This window comes from Trachurus japonicus, chromosome 20 (genome assembly GCF_045865225.1).
Source record: "Trachurus japonicus isolate A0001 chromosome 20, Traja_1.0".
NCBI lineage: Eukaryota > Metazoa > Chordata > Actinopteri > Carangiformes > Carangidae > Trachurus > Trachurus japonicus.
This window is the reverse complement of record NC_140926.1, coordinates 15223285-15248545: the sequence shown is the minus strand read 5'-3', so window position 1 is coordinate 15248545 and position 25261 is coordinate 15223285. Positions and strand designations below refer to the sequence as shown.

The following is a 25261-nucleotide window of genomic DNA, read 5'->3' as shown; positions in this document are numbered from 1 at the left end:
ACTTGTGACTTACATGCGTTTTCTCTGCACAATGTCGACATAATCCTCAGAGCGAGCGTAATAACCATCCAGGCTCAGGGCTCCCCAGAAGTTGGACCACAGCTTGCCGTGACGAGTGACAAGGGGACCAATTATTTTTCTGTAGAGAAGCAGGGGACAGAGCGGAGAGATGGTAATTCTGTCAAAGCAGATAAAACTCAGTGACATCTCACAGACAGGCAGCCACCTAATGCACTGGATCCCTTGGTGGTAAAAACCAGCAGAGTGCTGCACGGAGGAGATCAGCCTCTCTCTGGAAAGATATGATCGCTGCCAAGTCAGTAAAAGATCCTAGAAATACGTAATGCAAACCAAGCTCACACATCACGCCGGATTGGATTGAAATAGGACAAAGACTCGCTGCAGCAGACTTTCTTTCTTTGTATTTGCACAAAATACAACAACAGTGGATTTTTCCACTGCTTTCTTTGAGTCGAACAAACCCAAACCGCAAGGAAAGGATTTTGTTTCAATTGAGCCATAATTTTCAGCGGCAGTCGATGCAGATTGAGATGGATGCTCTACAGTGCACTAATGCTAAATTGTCTTGGTAAAGATAGATTGGCATTTTCCTCTCACAGCTTCAGTGCCAGCAGAGAATTTCTCATGCTGCTCTTTAAATATCCTAGAGAGGCTCTTTTACATTGCATGCCTGCAGCGGGTCACGATACCAAGCCACAGTGACATCCAGTTTATGGGAAGCTTTCTTCACAATCATGAGCTGCAGACGGTTAAAAAGGGTTTGCATGTTTGTTTTTTGTATAATGCAAAGTGGCATTTCGGGGTTAGTGCAACAGACTCTTTCACTGTTTCCATGTGGCCGGGCGAAAACAGGAAGCCAAAGCGGCTTATTTTTAAACTTTCATTCACTCGGCTGTAATGTTCCTGTGGTTTTGCCACTCGAGGGATAAATTGAACGGTTGGACATTGGATCCCAACGGGGGCAGAGGAGGTTTGTTGTGCGTGTTCCAGTGCGCTTTTACTTTTCCAGGTGCCGGCGTGATTACCTGTTCTGCTCGATGAGGAGCTTCAGCGTCTGTCTGTTGGTGAGCATGACGTCCGAGTCCATGCTGAAGTAGTAGTCGCATGTGGCGTCCTGGCGGCAAAGGTCCCTAATAAAATCGAAAACACACAGCACCCGGCATGGCAGAGAAAGCAGTTATTATTCAATCCAGACCCGTTTACAGACATTGAAACACTTGGAAGCAATCACAGTCGCAAGCCGAAATTTATCAGCTCCTAAGTATAACATGTCATTTTCAATTGGAGAGTCAGACACTCGCTTACTATCTTTAAGCCTGCAGTGCATAATGAGATTTTTAGGAAGATTAGAGGCTGCTAATAAACCTTAGACTCCTTCATTATAGGGATGATCTGACCAGTGCTTTCAGGCATGCTCTGCTTTTGATAGAATCTCTGCGATGAGGCCTCCCAGATTGAATTATCACTGTGACAACAGACTGTTACTCAATACTGAACAAGGACAGGAAGGTCCATGTGGGTGTAAACTACACCTGTGAGGCTGTGGTAAATCACATCCACACGTCTCTACAGTCCGGGCCGAGGGAGAAGATACTTTCAAAAGTCTGACAATATTCCAGCCACACTGCAGCACATCCATGCATAAAACATGAAGTCTGAAATGAACACCTAGGAAATGAGACATTACCACTGTTAAATATCTGTGCTGTGTTCTGCAGCGTAAGGCGACTGCTTTCTTAAATAGAAATCATGAAGGCAGCATTTACAGATTTAAAATTAATCTAGCTGGCAACTTTTCCTTGAAGCTAACATTAATCTGGGCCAAAAATGCCATCATTTGGTTTCATCAGTCTTGCTTTTCAAACCACAGATGCCGAGAGATGATAGATTTAGAGGCCCACATACATGCCCATGTTCCTGGCTTCTCCTTGGCTCAAATTTTCTTCTGGTCCCACAACCTTGAAAGTTTTGAACACGTTCCTGTTCTCTTCCCAGAACTTCTGGATGTGCTTCTCGTGGTAAACCTCCTGAGGAGGGAGCCAGTGTTAATGGATTAGTACCAACACAGAAGGAGTCGAGATGTCGGTGTAGCTGCAGCTGTGTACACTCACATTGTTGTGGATAAAAAGTTTGAGTTTATCCTTTGGATAGTCCAGGGTCAGCAGCCGCTGGAAGAACTCGGGGAGGAATGGAGTCGGCTGCTCGATGAACACGCCAACCAACACATTGGGAAACTCCTGTTTAGATAAGAACATAGACAAATTAGGACTTTTCCAAACAACAGCTCTTGGTAATGGTAGACTGTTTGACAGAAATCATGGATGGTTTCGACATTTCACATCAGATATAAACAATGGAGTTGCTGCAGATGGTGTCCATGACAACTCTGCTTATGATTTCTCATGTGACTCTTGTTAATATCCTCTGCAGTTTTGTTGGTTGGGTTTTTAAAGAAAGAGCTCAACTGTTTACATTTATAATTAGCTTGCAAAAAATGATTGGACAGCCGATGTTATCGATGTAATAAGCTCATTAGGTGAGCTCATTAAAAAGACCTAAAATACTATTCTACTGTAGCTCCTAACCCTGATTGCTACGTGTCGCTCTCTAGAGGACAGCCTGTGTGGAGGATACTGGGGGACAGAAGAAGACATAAAGAAGAACTAAGCAAAGAGACACAGAGAAGAGAGGAGGATTTTCCCATGACACTCTGCTCCAGCCCACACAGCTCAGTCTGGACTCCTTATCCTCTTGACCAGTTCATGGCAAAGGTCCGGGCCAGGGATCAAAAGGGATCCAAGCCGAACCGTCTAATTTGCAAGTGCCACAATGACTGTGTTTCAGGCACACGAAGGAGAACTCATGCATCCAGCCAATTGGGACTTAAATTGTCAGAGAAAGACAGTGGACAGGCGGCAAATGGAAAGGAGTGGCACAAAGGGCAGTGAAAGGCTAAAGACTAAATAGAGAAAAGTGTTTATTAAAGCAGACAGAAGCGACACCTCGACTTTCATTTAACCGCAAAAGACAAAACTACAGTAGGCAGCAGCAGAGGCGGTTTGGCTGGTACTCGGTTCAATCCTGAAACCAAAGTACACAAAGAACAAAACAGCACTGCCAGTGATCTGGGTTTACCCCACAAGAAAGGGCAGTATGACCGGTCTTTCCACATGACCTGATCTACGGGAAGCCTTGGTCCCAAACACAGACTGACACAGTGGAATGAATTGCCCTCACTAACTCGCCCATTATTGAGAAGCAGTGCTTTTCCGCAACCATTATGAGAGTGACTGGGAACAGCTTCCACAGAGATGCCTTTCATGTTGCTGGGTTTGTATTGAAACAGCTCCAGTTCAACTATTGAAGCACACTTATTTATGGAGCCTCAGGGAGAACAGTAAATCTTTAAGGATGCACGTCGCAGTATTATATTTTGTGATAGATGTTCATGCCATTGGTGCAGAGGGAGAATTCGGATGTTATTTAATTACAAGGTCACATTTCGATGCATTTCTGAACAGATTGGTACCAAAGTAATTTGCAGAAACAAAGTAGATAAAACATGGGCTATACTGTAGCTGCATAGACCTGGGTATTGTAAATGCTTCACTACTCTGCCCACAAAGAGAATGAGTTACATTTTTGACAGAAGCAACCACACAGCCGGAGATATTTCCTCCTGCCTGTCATTGCTGCTGTCTATACGTCGCCAGTCTTGGCTGAACTTTGTGACAAATTTTCAGCATAACCACTATAACTTACTATTGTGGATATAACCCGTACTGAGGAGCCCACTAAAAGCAAGGCTGGTTGACAGTGACACCCCTTTAAATGAGCCCTTCTGAAAACCCCAAAAGCCATATCCTGCACCACAGCAGTGCTCTGCTTCCTATTCCCCAAAGAGTTTCCCTGGCACTTAAGCTCTTTCAAGAGGGTCCAAAAAGGACCAACGGGCACATAACCACTTATTCTTGGAAAGGGTGTGTGCACGGTACCAGCAGTCCATATCTGTTGAAATAGGTCTATGTGGGTTCCATTCCTACGGTCTAGACAGTCACTGATAGATGGATGGCAGAAGAGCAGGCTATTTTTCATCCTTTCCTCTGTCCACAGAGAGAAGGCGAAAGACAAACTTTCCATGGCAGGAATTTAAAAATGGAACTGAAGAGAGGACTGCAAACAGAACTAAAATGACTAAATTGGAAAAAAAAAAACTTACTTTTAACTGTGACATGTCCAGGACATCATCATCGCAGTGGCTACATCCATGTTCGTAGTTCCATGCATCGGGGACATAGTTGGCTAAGTAGTTCAAGTACATCTGTAAAGGAAAGAATTCAGAGCAGGTGAACGGCTTGACACGGAAGATTAATATCAGCATCAACACGAGCTCCAAGTGTTTTCTGCGTCTCAGCAGAGCGCACTTAAATCATTTTCATGACTTGTTTGGAAAGTCCTCCTTGGAATATGAACGAGATATATAGATTTACTTTGATCATTCACGTCAGACTAAAGCCCACAAGCTTATAAAAGTCGCTTCAACTGAAATTGAGATGCCGCAATCTAGTATAATCATTCCTTTCCTTTGCAGTTTTCCTTCATAAATTTCAACATATTGTAATCAAACTCATAGCTGCTCTGTATTTAGCGAGCATGAAAGTCGCACGTTCTCTGGGAACATGCAATTTCCACGGGACTACTGTTTACGGATCTGTTATCACAGACATTAACATAGCCATCAAGCCTTCGTCAACAGATTGAACTTGGCATGTGGACTGGAAAAATAACAACAAACTAATGGTCAGAGGTCCAACTAGGCAGCACCAGTAGAAACCACTGCTAGGAAACGGATTCTGTGATCTACCATTTAGAGCTGCGCCTCCAGATGTTGAGGCCTCTGGGAGGGATGACTCAGTTTGGTGGGTTTGGTTCATTACCAAGGAAGCCCAGAGACAGGCGGCTGGTGGTGGAGCGAGACGTGTGAGGAGTAAGGGGAAGGAAAAAGCTGGGAAAAAAAAAAAACCTCCAAAGAATGATGATGGTATTGTGCGTACGTCCTGGTTTTCCGCTTTATTGTTCTCTGTCACTAATGCACAGAGATGGAGAAGAAAAAATGCACTTAAGCACTGTAACCTAGTTTTAAGCCAGACCTCTTTTCTCCACAAAATAATGAGCTGGCTTTCACGGTCTGGAAAGTATCACATGAACACGATGTATATTTCCTGAATGTGTGGGAATTTATGCACTGAAATGCACTCACTGGTGATGAATGCTCATCGGATAAAACTCTAAAAGGCGCAGGGCAACAGGAGCTCATTAGCAAATGGGGAAGAGACATTTAATAATTCAACCGGAAGCTGGTGTCATAGAGGGACATGATTAACTTAAAAGTATCTGTGAGGTGCCATAAGTATAGACTGTATTTGGTGTGCCAGAGGGCATCATTCCTCACTCACTTTGGTGTTTCCGTTGCCATGGACAACAACTGGCAGAGAGTCGTACGCTGTGTTTCTAACTCTCACTCGGCCCGTTCCAAACTTGAGAAGCACCTCATCTGCCAAGAAGTGGAACATGAGACATTTAAGGCCAGGTTATGAAAGTTGACTCACCACATGGGCAAGGAGCTGTGAAGTTTTCTAATCTGTAAGATAAGTTGCCAAGAGGAGAAGAAAATATGCAGACTTTGACAAGAGTGTGGGAGCAAAACAGCATGCTGTTGGAATAAGTCAGTGCAGTGAAGGTTATCCGATAACCCAACATTCATTTTTCTTAACCGAGGGTTTTTCAAATACTGAGTTTAAAATATCTAACAAATTGAAAAGGAAATTGATTTATGAGATCTTTTGGCTGTGATTTTTCTCACCAACGGCCCCGTTCAGGTTCTGGAAAATCTGGCACTTGTGGTCCAAAGTCATATTGAGAGTTTGCTGAAAGACATGAAAACAGAGATAAAGAGCAAACCACAGAATGTTGTATGTATTCAAGTGATGTAATGTAAGAGTGCTGCTGTTGACACAAGATACATACTCTTTGCAAAGGATCCACGTATATTTTAGTGTAGAAGAGCTGGTCATCGTCGTTGTCATGGAGGTTCCACTGTGAAACTACTCTGTTTATGTATGGGGCGTAGCCGATTATACCTGCAAGTAATGAATGGTGTGAATGCATATCCAGCTGTAAAGTATAGGTTGAGAGACGTTTACAAGATCATATACAACAGGCCGACTGTTGGTGACAATTAAGCTGCTTCTGCTGACTCTATACTGGTTTAAAGACTTCACTCTAGGAAGCCTCATACAAAGTATGATTTTTGGCAATACCTTGCACACAAAAAATGGGCGGGGTCCTCCTTTTCCCACAGTCTGCATATAGAAATGAGTGTAAAATATACGAGCAGAAAGAAAGCTGCAATCTATATGTTATAACCGTTGCACAACTCACTGCTATCCAAGCCTCTGGAACAGTATGTGCCAGTAACTCACACCCTCTCTGTCTCTAAATGTACATCCACCGTCTCCTCGCTTTCCCTCTCTTGCCTAAGGTCGCTGACCACAGCAACAGATTGCAGGGTTTGGCTATGTTGCTGGTCGATGTGCCAGTTTGCATCCCATCATTAAAAAAAAAAAAAAAAAAAGCCACAGACACCGTAAACAACTAAATGGATAGACATGACATAATCTAAATACCAGAGGCACAGAAAGTTAAAAAGAAATCATGAGAACTGATGCAATTCATTTTGTCAGGAGCTCGTCTACAAAGCGCTGGCTTCAGGAGAACGACAGATCCTGGGAAGTGTAGCGCCTTTGTGTCCCCGTCTGTCTGGAAAAATTCACTGTTTCGCACTGCGCCGTAGTCGCAGCCTTTATTAGGCTCGGTCCTCTTAAATAAACAAGCACAGTCGCACACAAACACAACCCTACTGTATCTTGATTCTATCTCCTAAACACTCTACGCTCTGTGACACAGCAGTGTGTGTCCAGATGCCATAAAACATTCCCTCGATGGTCACTTGGGCGGTATCTGTAGGAACACAAACAAAACCTACAATTTTACACAAACTGTGGCACATGGAGGGGGCCAAGACAAATCCACATGTCATGTCAGTGACAATGAATGCTAAAAACAGTCTCTGATCAGTCTGTGGGACAGCACGGCTCCAATATGGGAGGTCAGACAGGGCTGATGACCACAGGGAAAGCAGTAATTCAGTGTCTTCAAGAACGGGGCAGGATGCAGCTGGCCTTACCGTTTGAGAACATTCTGTTATGGTTCCTTTGTTAAAACATCTGCACACTTTTGAGAACGGATGACCTGTGTTAGATTGTTAAACTCCTGTCTCAAGAACATCAGAAAAAAATGTAGCCCATGTGTTTGTCCCATCTTGGCTGTGTTATTGCTATTCCTTATTATCAGGCAGCCGCAACAAGTCTCCAAACACCACTCTTGCTGCTTGTGTACTGACGGAAAAATAGATCATATTTCTCTCATACTAGCTCCCTTTGTTCAGGCCCCTCTGTAAAATCCAGAGTAGAGTTTAAAATAATTGTAGATGTTTATGAGGAAGGGGGGAGGGCACTTAAAAATGAATCCAGAATGAAAAAGAAGTCTGCTTTTGTATCAGCCTTCAGATGAATGTAAACCGGTCACCTCTTGTCCACTGGGGCAGGAAATACCCCAGAGAGGCTGTTTACAGGAAAAACATACTTCTATTTTACAGCAAAAGATAATAATTAAAGTCTGGTGGTTTCATATTTAAGTCTGTTACCATTCCTTCAAGTAGGAAAAGGAAAGTCTGCACACCAACAACAGCTCCAGAGAAATAATTTATTATCACCAAAACAAAGGAGTAGCCTAACGTTTCAACGACAAGGGAGTAACAAGGGGGTAACGTTTTGACCCGAAACATTACTCCCTTATTTTGGTGATAATAAATTATTATTCTGGAGCTGTTGTTGGTGTGCAGACTTTCTTTTTTCCTATGATTTACTTGTATTGTCCAGCACCCAGCGTTTAGACATGGGGATCCGAATGCTTTTTCTATTTTTTTCATTCCTTGAAGTGACTCCGCAGCTCTTTGAATCAATAACAGCGAGTGTGCTCTGGTGTTTCGCCCCCCTGAATTCCTTCTAAGCCTGCAAGTCTTCAAAATCTGACAGCTGACGCTAGAATGTATAAACCCCTGTGCACCCATGGAGGCTGTGGGTTTACAATAAGGTTAAACACTAATCTACCGCAGCATAGAATTGCTACACACATGATGGTAGTGGTTTACTGAATTTCCAAGTTATATTTCACACTGTTCTACTCAGATAACCATCACATTATAGTGTTAATATAATAATATAATAATTCTCTACAGATGAGTGTGTGGTTTTATATTTGAATTTCATGTCAGAGCTACACATAGCTTTGGTTGGGTTTCAAACAAGAGTTTGGAGATTAAAAAGAAGCAGCAACATGTGAAGGGTGACACTTTAACATCTTTTTTTCACCTGATCACTGAGATCGCTGAGCATTTTGATCATATTTTGAATTCTTGAAACCCACCTCCAGAGTTGAGGTAGCGCTTGCCGCTGCGTACTGATGGGTACTTGTCAGCTAGTCGCTTATCAGGCCATATCAGTCCCTCTGCAGCAAAAAGCACTTTGTGATTGGCTTGCTGGAACTTCCTGAGAATCTCCTCTGGTCCCCCGGCAAAGATAAGATCATAGCTAAAAGGGAGGAGTGAAGATGAAATGCAACAGATGCTTATCAGTTTTTTTTATCCTTCAGGGGCAGCCTGACAGTTTTCTTAAACAAGTATATTTTAGCTCACATCTGTCTCAACCAAGGCTTCTACTTGCTTCAGACAGATAATGATCTAAATGTAAACAATGGACTGTCATCATGAGTGAGCATTTGTATAGGCTAGCATTCCTAGATTGTAAGGTAAATCCAAATGAGGTCCTTCTTTCCCAGACGGAAACACACAAAGATACACAAACCGTGTGTGCGTGTGTGTGATGATGCATGCATGGCCTGTGGAGCTCTGTGACAGATGGAGGAAAAAGTGCCTAACCGTCCACACAGACCTTGTGGTGACTTGTTTAAAAGCATGCTCCTATTCAAAGGGCAGATATCTAAGGGGGTGGAAAATCCAAAAGGTTTGTACGGATTTTATTTCTCTAAGGTGTGAAGTCATAAAGGTAAAAGAGCTGATTCATGCTATGAAACACTCACTTCCAGGAGTGACTTTGAGTCTTTAGATGTGTCTGTGTGATGCAATAAAATGAACCGATCCAGAAAAAAAAAGAAAGGTAGAAAAAAAACATATAAAAGGTTATATACACGCCAGTTTATGTAAGGTCTTAGGAAAAATGAAAGACAGCTCTCCTTTGGACAGCTCGAACCAGCTCAGTCGGGCATGTCATGAGAGAAAGGGAAGTCTACTGTAGGTGAGAAAACCTCTACTGCTCTACTGTATCCACATCTGGCTGACACATGTTCATACAAATACCCTCTGTCCCTTGTTAAATTAGCAATTATTTTTAATGCTCCAGTATAAAAGGATCTGTAATCCATGACAGGACATTCTGGACAGTGTTAAAGAGTTAATTATTCTATAATAAATACATAAAGATTCACCTGACCTGGAAATGAACTGGTCTGTTTTACATTCTCTGTCTCTCAGTTACTGTGTTGTGCTATTTGGTTATACTTTAGTGTGAGCACACAGGCCCAGTGGTTTTTTTTAACTCCCGGTTCCCAAAAGTCTTTAAATTAACAGAGTTACCAGATGAAGTCAATCTATAGCTGGCGGGACAGGAGCCAGGATTGTATTCAAAGCCGTATTGAACGTCCTCTCTCTTGCAAAGGGCTTGGAAATGAACTGAAAAATTTTAGGCCAACATTTAAAATCTCTCATCGACTTGATCTTAACTTAATGCTACCTCGTCGTCTGATCAATGTCTTGCCTGTGCTCACTCAAAGCTGAGCTGGCAAGAAGGATGACACAAGTGGTTTTCAAAGCGCCGACAACAGAGACCTGTTTTTCGGTTTTAGAAAGTCCGGTGCTGTAGTCTGGATGGGTGGAAATACTGATGCAGACACCCACCTCGCCGCCTGACTGGGGCTTATCAGTCACGACTACCAGACATTAATGAATGCCTCACAGACAGATACCCACCACCATGTTTAGAAAAGTGCTGTATAAATTAACTTTATTTTAGATACTGACCAAAGGATACAACTCTGTTGTAACACCTACCAAATAAATAAGAGCTATCTCAAAAAATTTTGCACAATTGAGAACAAAAATGTCATTCTACCACCTCAAATAATTTTATTTAGGGAGATTGTTTTCATTTTTGCAAACCTACCACATGCCTAGAAGCTCTATGAATTTCATTTTCACTAAGTTTGAGAAAAAATGTGAAGTTATGACTGAATCATGGGCTGACGCGGCCCAACCCAGCCGACGTGGCCCCTGCTGAATTATAGATTTTAAAATAGATTTGAATGGCTCATTATCCCCTGTGAAGTGTGAATGCAGTTTATTACACTACAATCATTTCCACAAGATGAAAGAAAAAGATTACGTTCCCATTTACCTGTTCCAAGGGTGGGACAACTTTGCACAGTAATTATAGGTAGCGTTATTCATGTGACATGCTACAGTAAGTATCATCATCATCTGCTCTATTTGAGGAACTATGGCCTGCAAAGCTGTTATTATTCTAAACCACTCACATTAACTCAGTGAAACTTTCCATTGGCCTTGAAAAGTCATAATTCAGCTACCTGCCTCATATTTGCTGATGCTCTATAATAACGCTTTGGCGTAAATGAGTGGAGGGCGGGTTAATGCTACATAATCATGCAGGCAGAAAGCATCACTTTCAAAGCAATTATTACAGTCTGCGACCTTGAAAATGAGTTTCATTCCAGATTCATTGATCTACACGGCAATTGAAGGTGTTTTGTGTTGGGTTGTTATGGAAATGTTTCATACTCAAAGTGTAATCAAAATTATCGAACATTTCCAAGTAGGAAAAGAATAATCAAAACAATCTTTTTGTTCATCTTTTTGCTATTTGTTGGCTCCAGACATTAGATTCACAATGAGAGACTTCTCTGCTCTACAGTATTTTGAAGTGTCTCTGGGGAATTTCACTGTCAGGGATGATTGTCAGTGAGTGCTGAAGTAATCCATCTGCAGCGGATCACATTGGCTTTGATATATATATTTATTTATTTTTTGCTGAAAATCCTCTTGAACTGTCTGAGTCTGGATGACTGAGAAAGACACATTACAAAGGAAAGCTACCACTGGCCTGAAGCTACAGTGAAAATGTAGAATCATGCTGCCGTGTGAAGCCAAACATATTTGATTGTCAACGTACCTGTCTACGGTCAGGACAACGAGATCCTCCTGGTCAGCCAAAGCCTCCATGGCCTCCTTCAGTAGTCTGACTTTCTGCCCTCCACCTATAGACCGTCCCACGTCGCCACCCTTCCATGCCTCTCCCATTCCCAACACCTGAGCCAGGACACAAGGTGGACAAGGTGGTTACATGCTGTCATTCCGACATCCCACCACTCCAACATACCACCATTTAGACATACCGCTATTCTGACATGCCATTGTCCCACCATTCTGACAAGGCTTTCAATATAAGGAAATGTGCGTTACTCAACAGGTGACTCCCTCCTACTTATCTGGACTCTCTACTTCTGGACTCTCTCTATCTATCTGGCCTATCTAGCCTCGACCTGGTCTTTTTACTAAACTTAACCAACTCCTTTCATCATTGCTTAGGCCTAAGCCCAACCCGTGCAAAAAATACGCTATTAAAGGAATTGACGGAAAGGCAGGATGTTTAAAAAAAGAAAGAAATACCGTAATCATTCCGACCATAGGAGGCAAGAATTGTCGGAATGATGGGACATTTGATAGGTCTTTAATTGTCTAAATGGCAATACTTAATTTTTTATGTTGGACTGGCGGGATGTCAGGGATGGCGGTTGCCTCCCCGGACAAGACGTAGAACCAACACGAAAACTAAAAAAGGCAGTTCTGTAAAAGAAAGACATCTCCACACATTCTCAGATTTTTTTTCCAGTTCTTAAAATCAGTTTGACATTTTCCAAGACCTTTCCTAAATTAGAACGCAAAGATGGGTCAGTCTACTTTATCAAGAAAATTACAGTTGATTGAAAATGGGCTAAAGTTGGTGCTTTGGAAAGTGGGTCAGTTATATTATCCTGTAAGATGAATCTTTTTTCACTCAGTGATCAGTAGGAAGGCAAGTTTCATTCACTCCAGTGCACCAGTGCTCCCAGAATAAACTCCTACGAATACTCATCAGTATGAACTGCAGTAGTTTCATAAAGCCTTATACTGAAGATCCACATGAAGCCAAATTATCAGAGGTAACACATGTGTAGTCATACTTGGTTTGTTTACATTAAGCTACAGTTAAAGCTGGACCAGGCGATTTAATTGGACCACTGTCCTCGTCCCAGTATACAAGCAGCATGGGAGAGGAACTGATTTATTGACTTAAATCTGTCCAACTGCGCTGTGATAGGTGCTGATAGACCCCATGCCAGCTTGTTAGTATTGGACCTTTTTCCAGATGACCTGTTACGTCACACACCAAAGACCCAACAAACAAGTGGGCTAGCAGTGAACTGTTAGACTGTAACATGGACGCTTTTACAGCTCTGTTCGTTTAGTTTTGTGTCCAGTTGAGGTGTACGTGCAGGAGGAATTTGATTCCCGACTATATTATCTTGGGTGCCTTAGTCCAACTTTCACAAGTGTGATTCATTGCGATTTCAGTTTAGTATGTGTATTTAAAAATCTGGTTTTCATCGGGCTAACATGATGTTATGTACTGTAAACACACTGACAGTTACCATAGGTTGTTAGTCATTTAACCAACGTGGTGTTTAAGTTTTCTCAGACAGATTGTGATGAGTTAAGATCCCCAAAAAAATGTCATGAAAGTAGCTTGTAAGTGTGTGTCTGCAACAGATGGAATACAGGTGCAGCAGGATCACATAGGAGGATGGAAATGCGAGCAGGGCATGAACTCATCGCTCCGAGCTAGAAAAACAATGTTTTTTTGCTGCTGCTTACAGGCGCAGAGGGAAATTCAGGACCCACACTGAGGAGTGTGCCTTTATTTTCGCAGCTTGCTGCACTTCATTGTTTCCTCTAACAGACCTAATCAATCTTTGGAAGTGTGTTTTAAAAACACATTTGGCTGCTCTGCGTGTGTGTGTGTGTGTGTGAGGATGGCATTGTTTGCTGGTACATAATTTTACAACATGAGAAGACCTTCTTACCTTCACAGTGTAGTTGAAATAGTTTGCAGACTGCATAAAGCGGAGGAAGCCGTCTGTTTCCTTTGTTGCTACAGTTAAGACAAGCAATTTTTCTGGAGAAAAAAAAAGAGAGAAGAGAAATTTCCGCAGTTGATTACAGGGATTTGGGAAAGCACTCTTTCAGCAGAGAACTGTGACCTAGTTGTGAATTTAAGGCTTTGTACATATGACATGTATATAAGTTGTTTTAGATCAGTTAGATTCCCACTTGTATGAACCAAGTTCCTTGTAAACCTCAGACCTATGTCAACAAACTGGTAACAGTTTGGTTTAGCAGGCTTAACCCTGAGTTTCAAATTAGGAACATCTACCGGAGTTTTAATTTGATTCAAAAACAGAGGCTTATTTTTAAACATGGCCTCAAAAATTGAGTTCTTCTTGGGTTAAATGGAACTCCCACAAACCTCCAGGACATTTCCAGTGGTCATGAGTGCTGAAGTCTGAGGTTTCAGGAAGGGTTAGACCAAATACAAATTAGCACTATAGCCTCATGTGAAGCGCGAGAGGCAGACCACACCCACTGAGATAGTTTTCACTTGTTCTATTGTGTTTTCTTAAACCAAGTAGCTTTGATCAGAAAAGCTGCGATCTGTTATTATGAGCCAAGGAATGAACGAGCCTCGTGAACTGGGCCATCAAAGTGTTATTCTATGAGGAGGGCATACTGGTTGAATCCCAGCTGACTACAGATCATCCCAGAATGTGTGAAAATGTTGCTCTGTACCAACCTTGAAAAAAAGTTAATGACACTTTAATATGGTGTTTCAGTAACACATGAATACTAATCCTGCTTTTCATGTTCCTAGAGCCAATCTGCCTTCAATTTAATATAAAGCGCTATGTTCCACTGAACCCTCGTAAATTATTTACAATCTTACTCTGGCAAGTAGGATGGGAAGTATGAAAGAGCACATATCAGGGCCGTATAAAGACTCCGGGAAGACCTAATCCGTTACGCACTCCCCCAGAATACAGCTCAAGAGCTGACATTGCACCTTTGTAATAAAGACCATGAAGTGGTTTTCATAACTTCATTTCCAGGGCAGTCTGTAATTAGCCTGGAGTGTATTGATTATTTGTCTTTTAATCTCTCACCATTCACGTAAAGAGTCCAGCTTACATTCCAAATAGAGGATGTCAAGATTTTCATGCGGTAGGCTATAACCCACCTCACTCCCACTGGTCAAAAATAAATTCCTGTGCTGCTTCCATGAAAGGCAAAGTTATTTTACCGCAAGGAGCGCAAATATGTTGAAATATTATTTGAGTAAAGCCCATTTTAATAAAAAAGGGTTTGTACGACATGAACACACTCTGTGGATCTTCAAACACTGGATATAAGGAAATCGAGTTGCCTGATCTGTGCCGTATTTGTACCATTTGTTTTTTCCACACTGGGGAAGTAAACTAAACAAAGCCTCGGGTTAAGTCCTATTCTAAAGCTTATTTTCCAATTTACCAAAAATCACCCACATCCCACCCACTCATCCACACTAAAGTGCATTACAAGCAGCCTCCTCCTCTTTTCCATCTTTTCCTGTCAGTGTCTTAGCCATTCTCTCATCCCAGTCTAGCCTGTGGCCCTGTCATTGCTCTAATAGCCATTCCAGTATTACTCTGACACATAAATTCTGTCGCAGGTTGGAAATAGTCTGACTCTACCCTGACAGTGTAAAACGGCACGTAGAAAAGAGCTGGGCAGTTTAAGGACAATGTTAGTTTCAAATTAACACACAGCGCAGAGGGTGGGGGTGAATATTCTGTGCCACATGTGCCAGTGTTCTTGTTCTTGTCTGGGAGGTAGAAGAAGATGGAGCAGACAGAGGGATGGTGACTCTACATCTGGGAAACACATTTCTCGAGAAGCTCTGTAAAACAGGTGATTTAAACGGTTACAGGACAGCTTTACATGCTGTCAGATTATAACACTGACAAAGTTGAAACCCACGCCGTGTAATTAGGTATGCAGAGTGCAACATGTGCATGCCTGAAGACCAGATCTCCTGGCAAATGGTTTCACTTTTAATTAAGGAAGACAGTTTTCTTTCCTCTGCTTTTGCTGCGTGGGGATAAATACGGCAATATCGGTGCACAGTTTCGTACCATCTCCTCTGGAACGTATACTAGTGGTGCCTTAAGAATTTTCTGCTGGAGCTTCTGGGCAGTATTTGGAAACCTCTAAGAAAATTTATCATTTCATAATGCCGTGATTACAGCCAGGACATGTGTTTTGAATATCTCTCTACTGAACTAACTTCATTTTCCTATTCCCACAAATTTAAATCACTGCTAGTGGCTTTTTTTTTTGTATTTGTACAATTTGAAGCAAATGGTGAGCTGCAGGTTGGCAACCCTGCTGTGTACTCACTTAGTATAATCCATTTTAATTTTCAGAACAATAAACTTACAAGAGCTGCAGCTTTATTTGTGTTGTAGTAGGCTACACACTGGCACAGAAAAGCCGTATTATCTCTAATGGCTGGGATATATTTTCTGTCTGGAAGAAATAGACTGACACCCAACATCGATCATCCGTCTGTGACTGTGTCCTGACCTTATACACCCACAGAGATTTCCTCATTTTGTCATAAACTTGTCGGCCACATGTATCCGTGCTCCGCTCTAACACAGCCTGGGGATTTAAGCCTTAAGCTTTTAAAATAAGATGAGACACTTTTATTTCCTACATTAAAAATGTTCTCTAAACACCTCGACAAGTTTCTTTCATGACCGTTCCATACACAAGTCCTGGTGGAAAAATCCCTTCCACTCTGGCCTCATATTAACTCTTTGGCTGGAAGCTCTGGCTGGATATCATGGCATTGTTACCACAGACAAAAGTTCCTTGGGAAGGACTAGGGGCTGCCAGTTCATTGCCAAGCCAGGGCCATTTATCTCTGTCTCTACAGATCATTTATCATGCCACTTTAGACTGCCCACTTTTTGATTGGACTGCATTACTTTGGCACATTGTTGAAAGAAAGACTGCTGAATTGCACATCTGGGTGACAATGGATGAGAGGCTAATGACCAACCCTGTACTATTAGTGATGAGGTGCCAATTTTACAGAAGGAGCAGAATATTTTAGACTGAATCCCTTACTGAAGTTAAAGGTTGTTTTTTTTCAGTTTGGACATTTAAAGGGACAACGAGGAGTTTCTATTTGGTTATAAAAAAGTCTCACGTTAATGTGGATGAATCTACGCTACCCACACTTGTTAATGGCTCCATTTTCGATCAATATATCGTTCTGTCTCTATCGGTATTTTGTAATTTTAATTAATGGTGGAAATGCTGGGCGAGCCGACCAGCGTTTCCTTACTTTCGGTTTCGCGGACGCTGCCCGACGGGTCATGATAATAATGCCGCCGAATCGCCGTTTATGGTCGGAACTACGACGGTATCTGATCGTCTTCGAACCTCTGACTTTTATTCTTGATGAATGAAAACATTTTTGGCAAGACGTCCGTCTTACGCCGGTCCAAGAATTTCACCGTGCGCGCGGAGGCTCATGGTAAATGTAGTATGAAAACACTTTGCTTTCCAAAACTCCTCATTGTCCCTTTAAATTGAATCTTTTTCAAATGCTACACTAAAATTGTTTCCTACCACCTGACTGTATTAAGTAATATTTCATACAGATAACTCTCTCACAGATAACTCGTATAATATAAACTTATAAGTGGATGCAGATGACATCCAGTTCTCTTTCACAGGAGACTGAGCACATCCTCCTTAAACTCCCTAAATTACTAATAAAGACACTAAAATACTTGATTTAATCTCATGTCAGTGATTTTTGATGACCATATTACCAAATCATGCCAATAGAATGTACAAACTGTTGCCTGTCGACCCTGATTGAGTTCAGCTGCAGCTCTATTGTAATTTCCTCCTAGTTTCAACAGCACAGTCTCAGTTGTCAATTTAATGCAAATGGAAACTAATATCAACCACATTTTCTGTCTGTGAAAGCTGATTTTCATAATGCATCAAAAAAGCTGATATATGTTATGTCTAGAAGACATCAGACCCTTCACTCAAAGGGGCAGTTCCCTTTTGTTTTAAAGTAGACAGGCCAACCAAAATAAACCACGCACTCATGTGATCCAGCCCAAATGTCTCACCTGATTTCCCTTTGCTAACAATTTAATGTCATGGCCGGTGTTTAGCCCTTTTCATTGTATCAAGGCAAGTTGATGAGAAAAACAAAGAATAAGCTTAGTGGAATTAGCCGGGGTATTAATGGAAGATACATAATGGTTTATTGTTCAAATTAGTCATAGGGGATAAAAAAACAAAGAATAATTGTTGGAGGACAACACAACTGCACATCTAGCTTCCTATCTAAGATGAAAATTAGTTGTTAAGTTCTTTGGTATCTGTATTTATTTCATAATCAAAGTAATAATGATTGACTGAGGGACGGATGACAACACTCAGAGTGGTTTTCAGACAGCTATGATGTTGGAGGATAAGTGCCTTGTAAAAGTAAATCCAGCATGTTCTCTTGTCAGTACTGTATGAACAGCCCACAGGAGGACAGGAATGCAGCTCTTACAATGTTGCTGTTACTCTTCTCCAAGACCAGGCCTGGACGCCAAGTCGCCTTTCACTCTTTCTCTTTCTCTTTCTCTCTACCACATGGGGCCCAGCCGTCTAGGTAAACTTTCACACTTCGATGAGCAAAAGTTCTGACTCAGTGGCTGGGGCTAAGCTTAAGTAAGCATTTCTTGCAGAACGGAAAGAGGTATCATGGGAATGTGCCCTGGCCTTAAACATAAGGATAACAGGATCTTTCCTCTTCGACGAGACTGTCTTGGCCAGGGAACACAAACTACTTTTCTATTTTGGTCATCCAAGTAAATAAACAGCTTTTACCTACAGCCTCACAAAAATGAGCTAGAATTGTCTGGCCAAGGGAAAGTGCAGGAAGTTAATGGACTACATAACTCTGGCCTGCATTTATTTGACTGGGACTGTCTTTAATCGTAAGGTACGCTAGAAACAATGAGCTGGAAGATGGAAAAAGACGTGCTTACAACCACATTTGATCTCATTCAGACTTCCGTCCAAGAATTTCACATGGTGATGCGTAATCCTGCCATTTCAATGTGCCACTCAGAAAGCTGGAGATTCACTTGAGGATGAGCACCCTCCTGAAAAGCCAGCACGTAACATATGAAATGTAAATTTAACTGTTGCACATTCCGTGTGTTCCTTTTCTGCACATAAAATAATGAAAGGAGACATCAGTGGGGGAGTGTATGGCGAGCGGTGTTGACATTTTTCAGTATGTGTTAAGTTTATTGGGCTTCCAGGCATTCACCATTCATAGACAAGGCCTGGCCATTGAGCGTTGCCAAAACTTCAACAGTTCACACCACCAGGTTGTACAACTGAAAATGCATTGCTTAGCCTTATTCTAACATAAACTCAATCCACCCTGACAACAAGTTTCTCTGCGAGGGAATGTTATGGAAACATTTCAAGCCAAGTTGCATAAGAAGAAATTTATGGGGGAAAACAAGATTGGATGTCTATTCTGTTGGTATGCAATACATGGTTGGCTAAAGCACATTACCATGGTAACAGGATAAGGAGTTTTTAACTTGGCCTTCAAAGTTAGAAAAAGGAAAAGAGGCAGTCTTAACAGCCGGGCCATCACAGCAAAGGGAGAGACAAAATCCATTTTCACTACGTCACTGCGTGAGCAAAGACAGACCACAAAAATTTGTAAGTGAGAGCAGAAACCGAGCTTATCTCCATCCACGAGTCATTAACTTGTTGCAAAACTGTTCCACCATTCAATATTCTATAATGCAGTGCCAACAGTAACTACTTTTTTCATTTGTAGCCAATCAGTGGCAGCAGAACCAGGTTGTGAAACACTGACATAGAGGTCAAGGTGCTAAAGCGAAACGTGATATTGACTGTGTCTGCCCCTTGGTGCTGAAACAGAGTGAGTGCGACAGGTTTTCAAAGCTCTTTCGCTTCCTGTGGCAGAAAATAAAGCTATGAGATCATTGAGAGGGGAGCCAGACAAACAGGCCGCAGGTGAACAATACGCTGCAGCTCATTACAAACCTCTGTAAAGTCCTGGCGAGGTTCTGAGGATTCATCTCCCTGAGTGACCCCTTTCTCGTAGTTTTCGCATTGTCACTTGAGATCTTGTTATTGTGGTAAAATTTCTACTGTAATAGCAACTCTGTGGTTCAACGCTGGTGTTGTGTTTGACAGGAGCTACAAAAGAGGGAAACGCAAGTATTTATACATGTTCTGAATGTCCGCAGTCGAAGGCGTGTTGAAAAGGAGGCTGATGTTGTTTAAACATGGAGACAAAGGAACATGTGCTCAGGCTTTCTCTCCTGGAAAGCATTCAGGTGGCTGTGTTTGGCTATACAGACACAAAATAAAAATGTGTGAGGAGTCCAAACCGTTGCATTACTGTCACTTCCACACAGCTGCACATTCACTGCATGAAGTGGCTTTGAATGCATCTGTACGCCGCGTTTATAAGGGACTAAATGTGTATATGAAGGATAAACACACATAAAAATCCCAATATATATATTTTTTTACAGTTCTTCTGCACACATGTGACATTTCTCAGTCAAATATAGATGCATGCTTCCCAACCTACAGTTACTTTTAGAGGCTCTCCAGCTTTAGAATGCATTAGAATTTTAATGTAACCACAAGCAGCTTCGGCACAAAGAGAGAAGTTTTTGATATCTAAACGCCACCGGCTTCCAGACATGCAGACATTCCTTTTCACCTACAGTAGCAAATTATCCATCCACCATTATCGCTACTTAGGTGAGCACTCCATGTGCTTGTAATTAGTCGTCTCGGTAACCAGTTTTAAGGGATGGAAAAGTGAACGGACTAGAAAAACACCCAGGAGCTCGCAGATCGGTTAACGAGACTTTAGCTTTAGCCGCCCCGGAGCTAAACTAGAGTTTATTCTCAAAGTCGCCACAATTGATAAAACACACCACTTCTATAATACAAGAGCCGTGTAGTGCATCCGCGGCACGGGGCTGTGTTTCCAGTTACACATGTCAAACCACAGGCACTTCAGCCATGGGCCATGATGATGTCACCCGCATTCGGCCGGGAAATAGTCTCATCACACGTCAGCTTGAATCCAGATTCCAGACTGGCTTATTTGTTTTGCCCAAACAAAATAACTGATTTCATCTGGTATGCAGCATGCAGCGCTCTCGTTGGGGCAGAGTGATGACACTTACACTAGAGACAGTCATTTTCACACCCGCTGTAATTCAGCAAAATACACTCAGAGCTTCGACAGTTTTAGTTTCAACTAACATATTTTGATGACATTGGCCATAGAGGTGATATGAGCTGAGTATTTTCATGTACAGCCATGTGCTCTTATCTTGAAACAGCTCCTGATTTCTGCCTGGAAAGTGAAAAGAAGCTGCTGCTTATAAGATAAGCAGTGAGCTGCTCCCTCAGAGCATCTACGTGTTTTGTCAGTTTGCTCATTTGTTTTAAGAGACTGATTTCATGGAAACCAAGAAAAAGAATGTTCTACCTCTTTCTAAGTGAATGTATTTATTGTTTTTTATTTCTCCAGCTTGATCGTGTTATTAGTTGTGACTTGACCAAGTGGGATTTTGAACAGTCCGATCCGTCAGCTGTATCAATACAGGATTCAGCCAAAATGGCTTTTGCTAAAAACTCAACAGCTGCACGATTCCCTCGTTTCAGACAGTCATTATTTAAACGACCTCCGGAGAATAATGGGATACTTGTAGCATAAGGACTGTCCTGACAGCCCTGCATGTCGCGTCATCTTTTCTCAACTGCTGCCTAGGACAAAAACACTTTGCATCGTGGGAATTTCTCTGCTGGATGTCCTGCTGCTCTTATCGGTTTGATGTGTGGCGGAAAATACTTCAGACGCGGCTTTAGAAAAAAAAAAAGCAGACAACACAACGCATATTTGGCTGAGCGGGTGGCACAGGATCAACCCTGCGGTGATATAGTGACAATGTTCTGAGGCGTGATTGCAGGCCTGTCCTGCCAACAGGGTTTGTTAGTTAGTTAGACTGGAATTACAGGCAATAGAGAGCGCTATTATCCAGTATATACGGCATGCATAACCTTAGGTGGAGTTTCCTTTTCTTCTCCATAAAATACTGTGTGCTGACACGTCAGTGATGTCTGGGAAAGGTTTAATCTAAAAACACACAATTCCACGGGACGGTGGAGCAGACGATCATACTGAGTAATGGTGTTTGTTCCGGCCTCTCGTAAACATCCACTTAAGAAATATATCCCAGGGACTGTCAGGGACACAAAAGGTGTCTCCAAGTAAATAACGTCAACATTTTACAACTCTATAAAATAAAAACCGTGGGCCTCGTTGAGATCTTCTTTAGATCACCTAAAACTTTTTAGACTGTGGCCTCTTGTGTTCAGATTTAAAGCTTACCAAGCAGTTTGGTAAGGACAGTCAAGACAGTGAAGAAACATTGTTTCCAGGCCGATGTGAGTGGTTTACTGTCCCTCGTCTATTTTACTAGTTCGGGAGACCAATATTGTAAAGTGACTCTGAAAAGCTCCTCGGACCGACTCCAGTTGCTGAGTCGTGACCAGAGATATGCAGCGGCTTGAGGCTCACGCCACAAGAACTACATGTTAAATCCAATACTAATGTCAGAAGGTCTGTTCACATTCAGTCAAGGAGTCAGTGAAAGGCTCCTTTCAGATGGCCGGACGGACAGTGGGGGTCTACACCCGCCCCGCTTTTTTGTAACTTTCCAAAGTCGACAAACCAACAGCCACGTCTGCTGTTCTCAGCCACCGGCCGGCCAGGTGCGCATAGGTGAGAAAAGGGCCGAGCTCTGCAGCACCGCCGTCGCTTTTCACTGCTGAATCACACAGTTCATGTCTGTGCTTCCACCACAAGAGATGAGTTACACTCATAGGAAGGAACTGGAGGGATCAGAGTGCATAAGGTCCGAAGAGAAACACTCATAGCTTTCGATGCAAATAAGAGAATCTGAATGTGTCATGTTAAGTTTTTCTGAGCCTTTTTGCTGATGCGTTACAAACCACTTTTTCTGCTATTTTTATACCCATGACCTGGATCTTCCTCGCCTATCAGCCCAAAACACTCCGAACAACTTGACACGTTGGGTGACATGTCTTCGGAGGTTGCTCTTAAGAAATATATCCATGCCTAAACCCAAGCTGACCAAAGCTCAACATGATCCCACTGCGTCTTAACAGTCATTTGGGTCTCCTCTCACACGATACTCTGTAATTCCCTCGCTTTCCCTGGAAAAGAGATTAAAACTCGGGGGGAAAGTGACTCACGAAATGGATATTCCACACTATTAATACATCATATAATAGGTGTTGTGCTTGTGCATTTCTGACATTATTACCCGGGTAGGCCCACCTCCAATGGCTGATATCTAACTGATGGGCTAGTGGAGCGTTTTATCATTACCCAGTCAAGAACATATGGCTCTTATTTGGATTAGAATGGGAAAAACAAAAGAACATCTGTGCTACATATCATACTTTGGCATTTAATGAGTAATTGCCACCCGCGGTGTGTTCTAGGCCTCGGTTTTATTTATATGGTTGGGTTTTTGGAAGGAAAAAGCGTTTCTGCTGGTCATCGTCACTCAACTATTACAGCGAGGTGGGGTGTTGTGTATACACGCTTAATATTTTCTCTATGAACACCAAACCTGAGGGAAAACAAAACTGAAGTCCACTCAATTAGAATTCTTTCAGGAGTCAAAGTTTGTTGCATTGAGGTTTACATCCTTTTGGTCAAATCCTCTTTCAATTATCTTCTGTTTCAAACAGCAGAGCAGCTGTCTCCTTGTTCCCTGATGATAAGATCAGTCCAAGCTGTTGAAGGGATTTCACAAGCAAACATCTTAACCATTGTAAAAGCTTGGAGTGTGGCTACTGTGTGGGAGACACCCAGGTTAGTCCAGACCAGAGGACAGTGAGAGCCTGTGGAGACTGAAGTCAGCTGTCGTGCCCTCTGCCTCCCTCCCGCAAAATTCAAGCGTTAAAAAAGCAACACGATTTCCAGACATTTAAGTATCCGCCTATGTTGTTGTCTGCAGGCTTTCTTTTTTTTTTTTTTTTTACAAGATGCCCTGCGACTGCGACAGAAGCTGTGTTTAACTGAAATGATTTTTAGGGCAATTTACAGCAATTTAGCCACAACAACATGTTAATGGGGCGAGGACTTTCACACAAGTCAATAAACCTGTACATGCACCAATATCTAGTTTGTCTCAGGAGCAGAGCACTCAACTGTAAGAGCAGGTTGTGCTTGGCTCTGCTCCATGAACCTTCAATTATAGCAGCTTTACAGGCGCTTCTCTGTTTCTCCAACATATAATTAAAATCCAATGCTAATGGATTTCTCTGGCTTTCTGCTGTGGAGTAAATCACGGCTAATAACTGTATGATTGTTCTCATTTTCTTTGAAGTTTACATGCAAAGCAATAAAAACAAAAGAAACCATGAGCGACCCACCTCTAATTGGTTACTTATTTCTAACAAGCTGACATGTGTCTGCAGGAGCTGCATGCAGCTAGACAACATAAATAAAACCAGGATTGAGAGAAACCACAGACAGTTCTGCTCCGTCAAGAACTATCATGTAATTAAACGCTCCGGCTTATGAGCAGCCTGTGCGCCTTTAATGACATCACGTAGCGAGTTACTTTTGCACATTTTGGCGGATTTGGCGCATTTGGCTCGGCCATGCAGCGGAATATGAGAGTAAACAACTCGATCTAACATGGAAGAGCAGTAGAGATGTGATGGGAGCTGCGCTGCTGTGCGTCAGGGGGCTGCGTTAAAGCCCCGGGGCGAGCGAGAGGAGGGAGGAAAAAAAAAAAGTTTTCTTGTTGTTTACCTTTCGGGATTGGCACAGGAGCTTGAGGTGTTTCAGTAGAGTAGACACAATATGCAAACTTGATCCAGCATGAAAACACAAAACAAAACTTGAGGTACTCCATAGCTGTTGAACGGTGCGTGTTCCCGGACTGAGCGGCTGGAGGAGAGGAGAGGAGGAGAGGAGGAGGAGGAGGGGAGCCGGCTGGACTGTCGCCTCCACTCAGACCCACAGGGTCGCAATGTGCGCTCTCGCGATAATAAAATAATAAAAAGCTAATAAAAAAAAATCCACTTGTGTAACACGTTGTTTTTGGACTTATGGCAGCTCGCAGTGCTCCGAGGAGGGCAGCAGCTATAAGTACTGCAATTCAGGGGGAATTAGAGCAACAGGCGTGGTTCCTTAATTGCAACTGCAGCGGGTGAAGCTCCAGCCCCTAGAGAGAGAGAGAGGGAGAGGTAACGGTATTCACCCCTGACACAGGGACGTCCTGCGCGAAAGTGTGACTAAGCACAGCTGTATTTGAACCCCCCACCCCCACCCCTTACTGTTACACAGCCCTCCCCTGGTCCCCTCCCCCTGAGCGCCCAGCTTCTTTCTGCCCAACAGCTTTTTTTTTCTTTTTTTTTTACAGTACAGCCCGCTCAGAGGCTCAGTGGTGTGAGCCATGGACTCAAACTTCAAAATCACACCTTACTGCTGAAACGTTTTCTCTGTTTTCTTCATTATTTTCCTCTCTTTGTTCGCATCACACACAGTTCATGATTCCACAGGGGCCAGTCCGACATGACCGTGCCTCTTCCGCAGCAGTGGCAGAACTAGAACTCAGTAAGTGGTACTAGTCCTGTAAAGTCCTGAATTTACAGTCGGTAACAGAGTAACAAAGTAAAATCACTTTGAATCTTTTTTTTCTTTTTAAAAATTTTGTCCTCTTTGTTATATTTCAGCTCTTCCAGAACAAA

The 25261-nt window shown here is 42.5% G+C and overlaps 1 protein-coding gene across 2 annotated transcripts in view; it reads right to left on the bottom strand.

Moving 5' to 3' along the window:
- plod2 (procollagen-lysine, 2-oxoglutarate 5-dioxygenase 2) overlaps positions 1–24815 on the bottom strand; it is a 31320-nt gene extending 6505 nt beyond the window's left edge. The window contains exons 1-12 of one of the 2 annotated variants that reach the window (XM_085763944.1): positions 24321–24815; positions 13354–13445; positions 11403–11539; positions 8569–8732; positions 6049–6161; positions 5885–5948; positions 5478–5575; positions 4241–4342; positions 2133–2258; positions 1927–2048; positions 1047–1151; positions 14–139 (exon numbers count right to left, since the gene is read on the bottom strand). In XM_085763944.1, the coding sequence (XP_085620070.1) occupies positions 14–139; positions 1047–1151; positions 1927–2048; positions 2133–2258; positions 4241–4342; positions 5478–5575; positions 5885–5948; positions 6049–6161; positions 8569–8732; positions 11403–11539; positions 13354–13445; positions 24321–24423 (1352 nt within the window). In that variant the 5' untranslated portion in view covers positions 24424–24815. The remainder of the gene's footprint in view (positions 1–13; positions 140–1046; positions 1152–1926; positions 2049–2132; positions 2259–4240; positions 4343–5477; positions 5576–5884; positions 5949–6048; positions 6162–8568; positions 8733–11402; positions 11540–13353; positions 13446–24320) is intronic. The other variant, XM_085763945.1, reaches the window with a different exon arrangement.
- Positions 24816–25261: the final 446 nt, after the last annotated feature.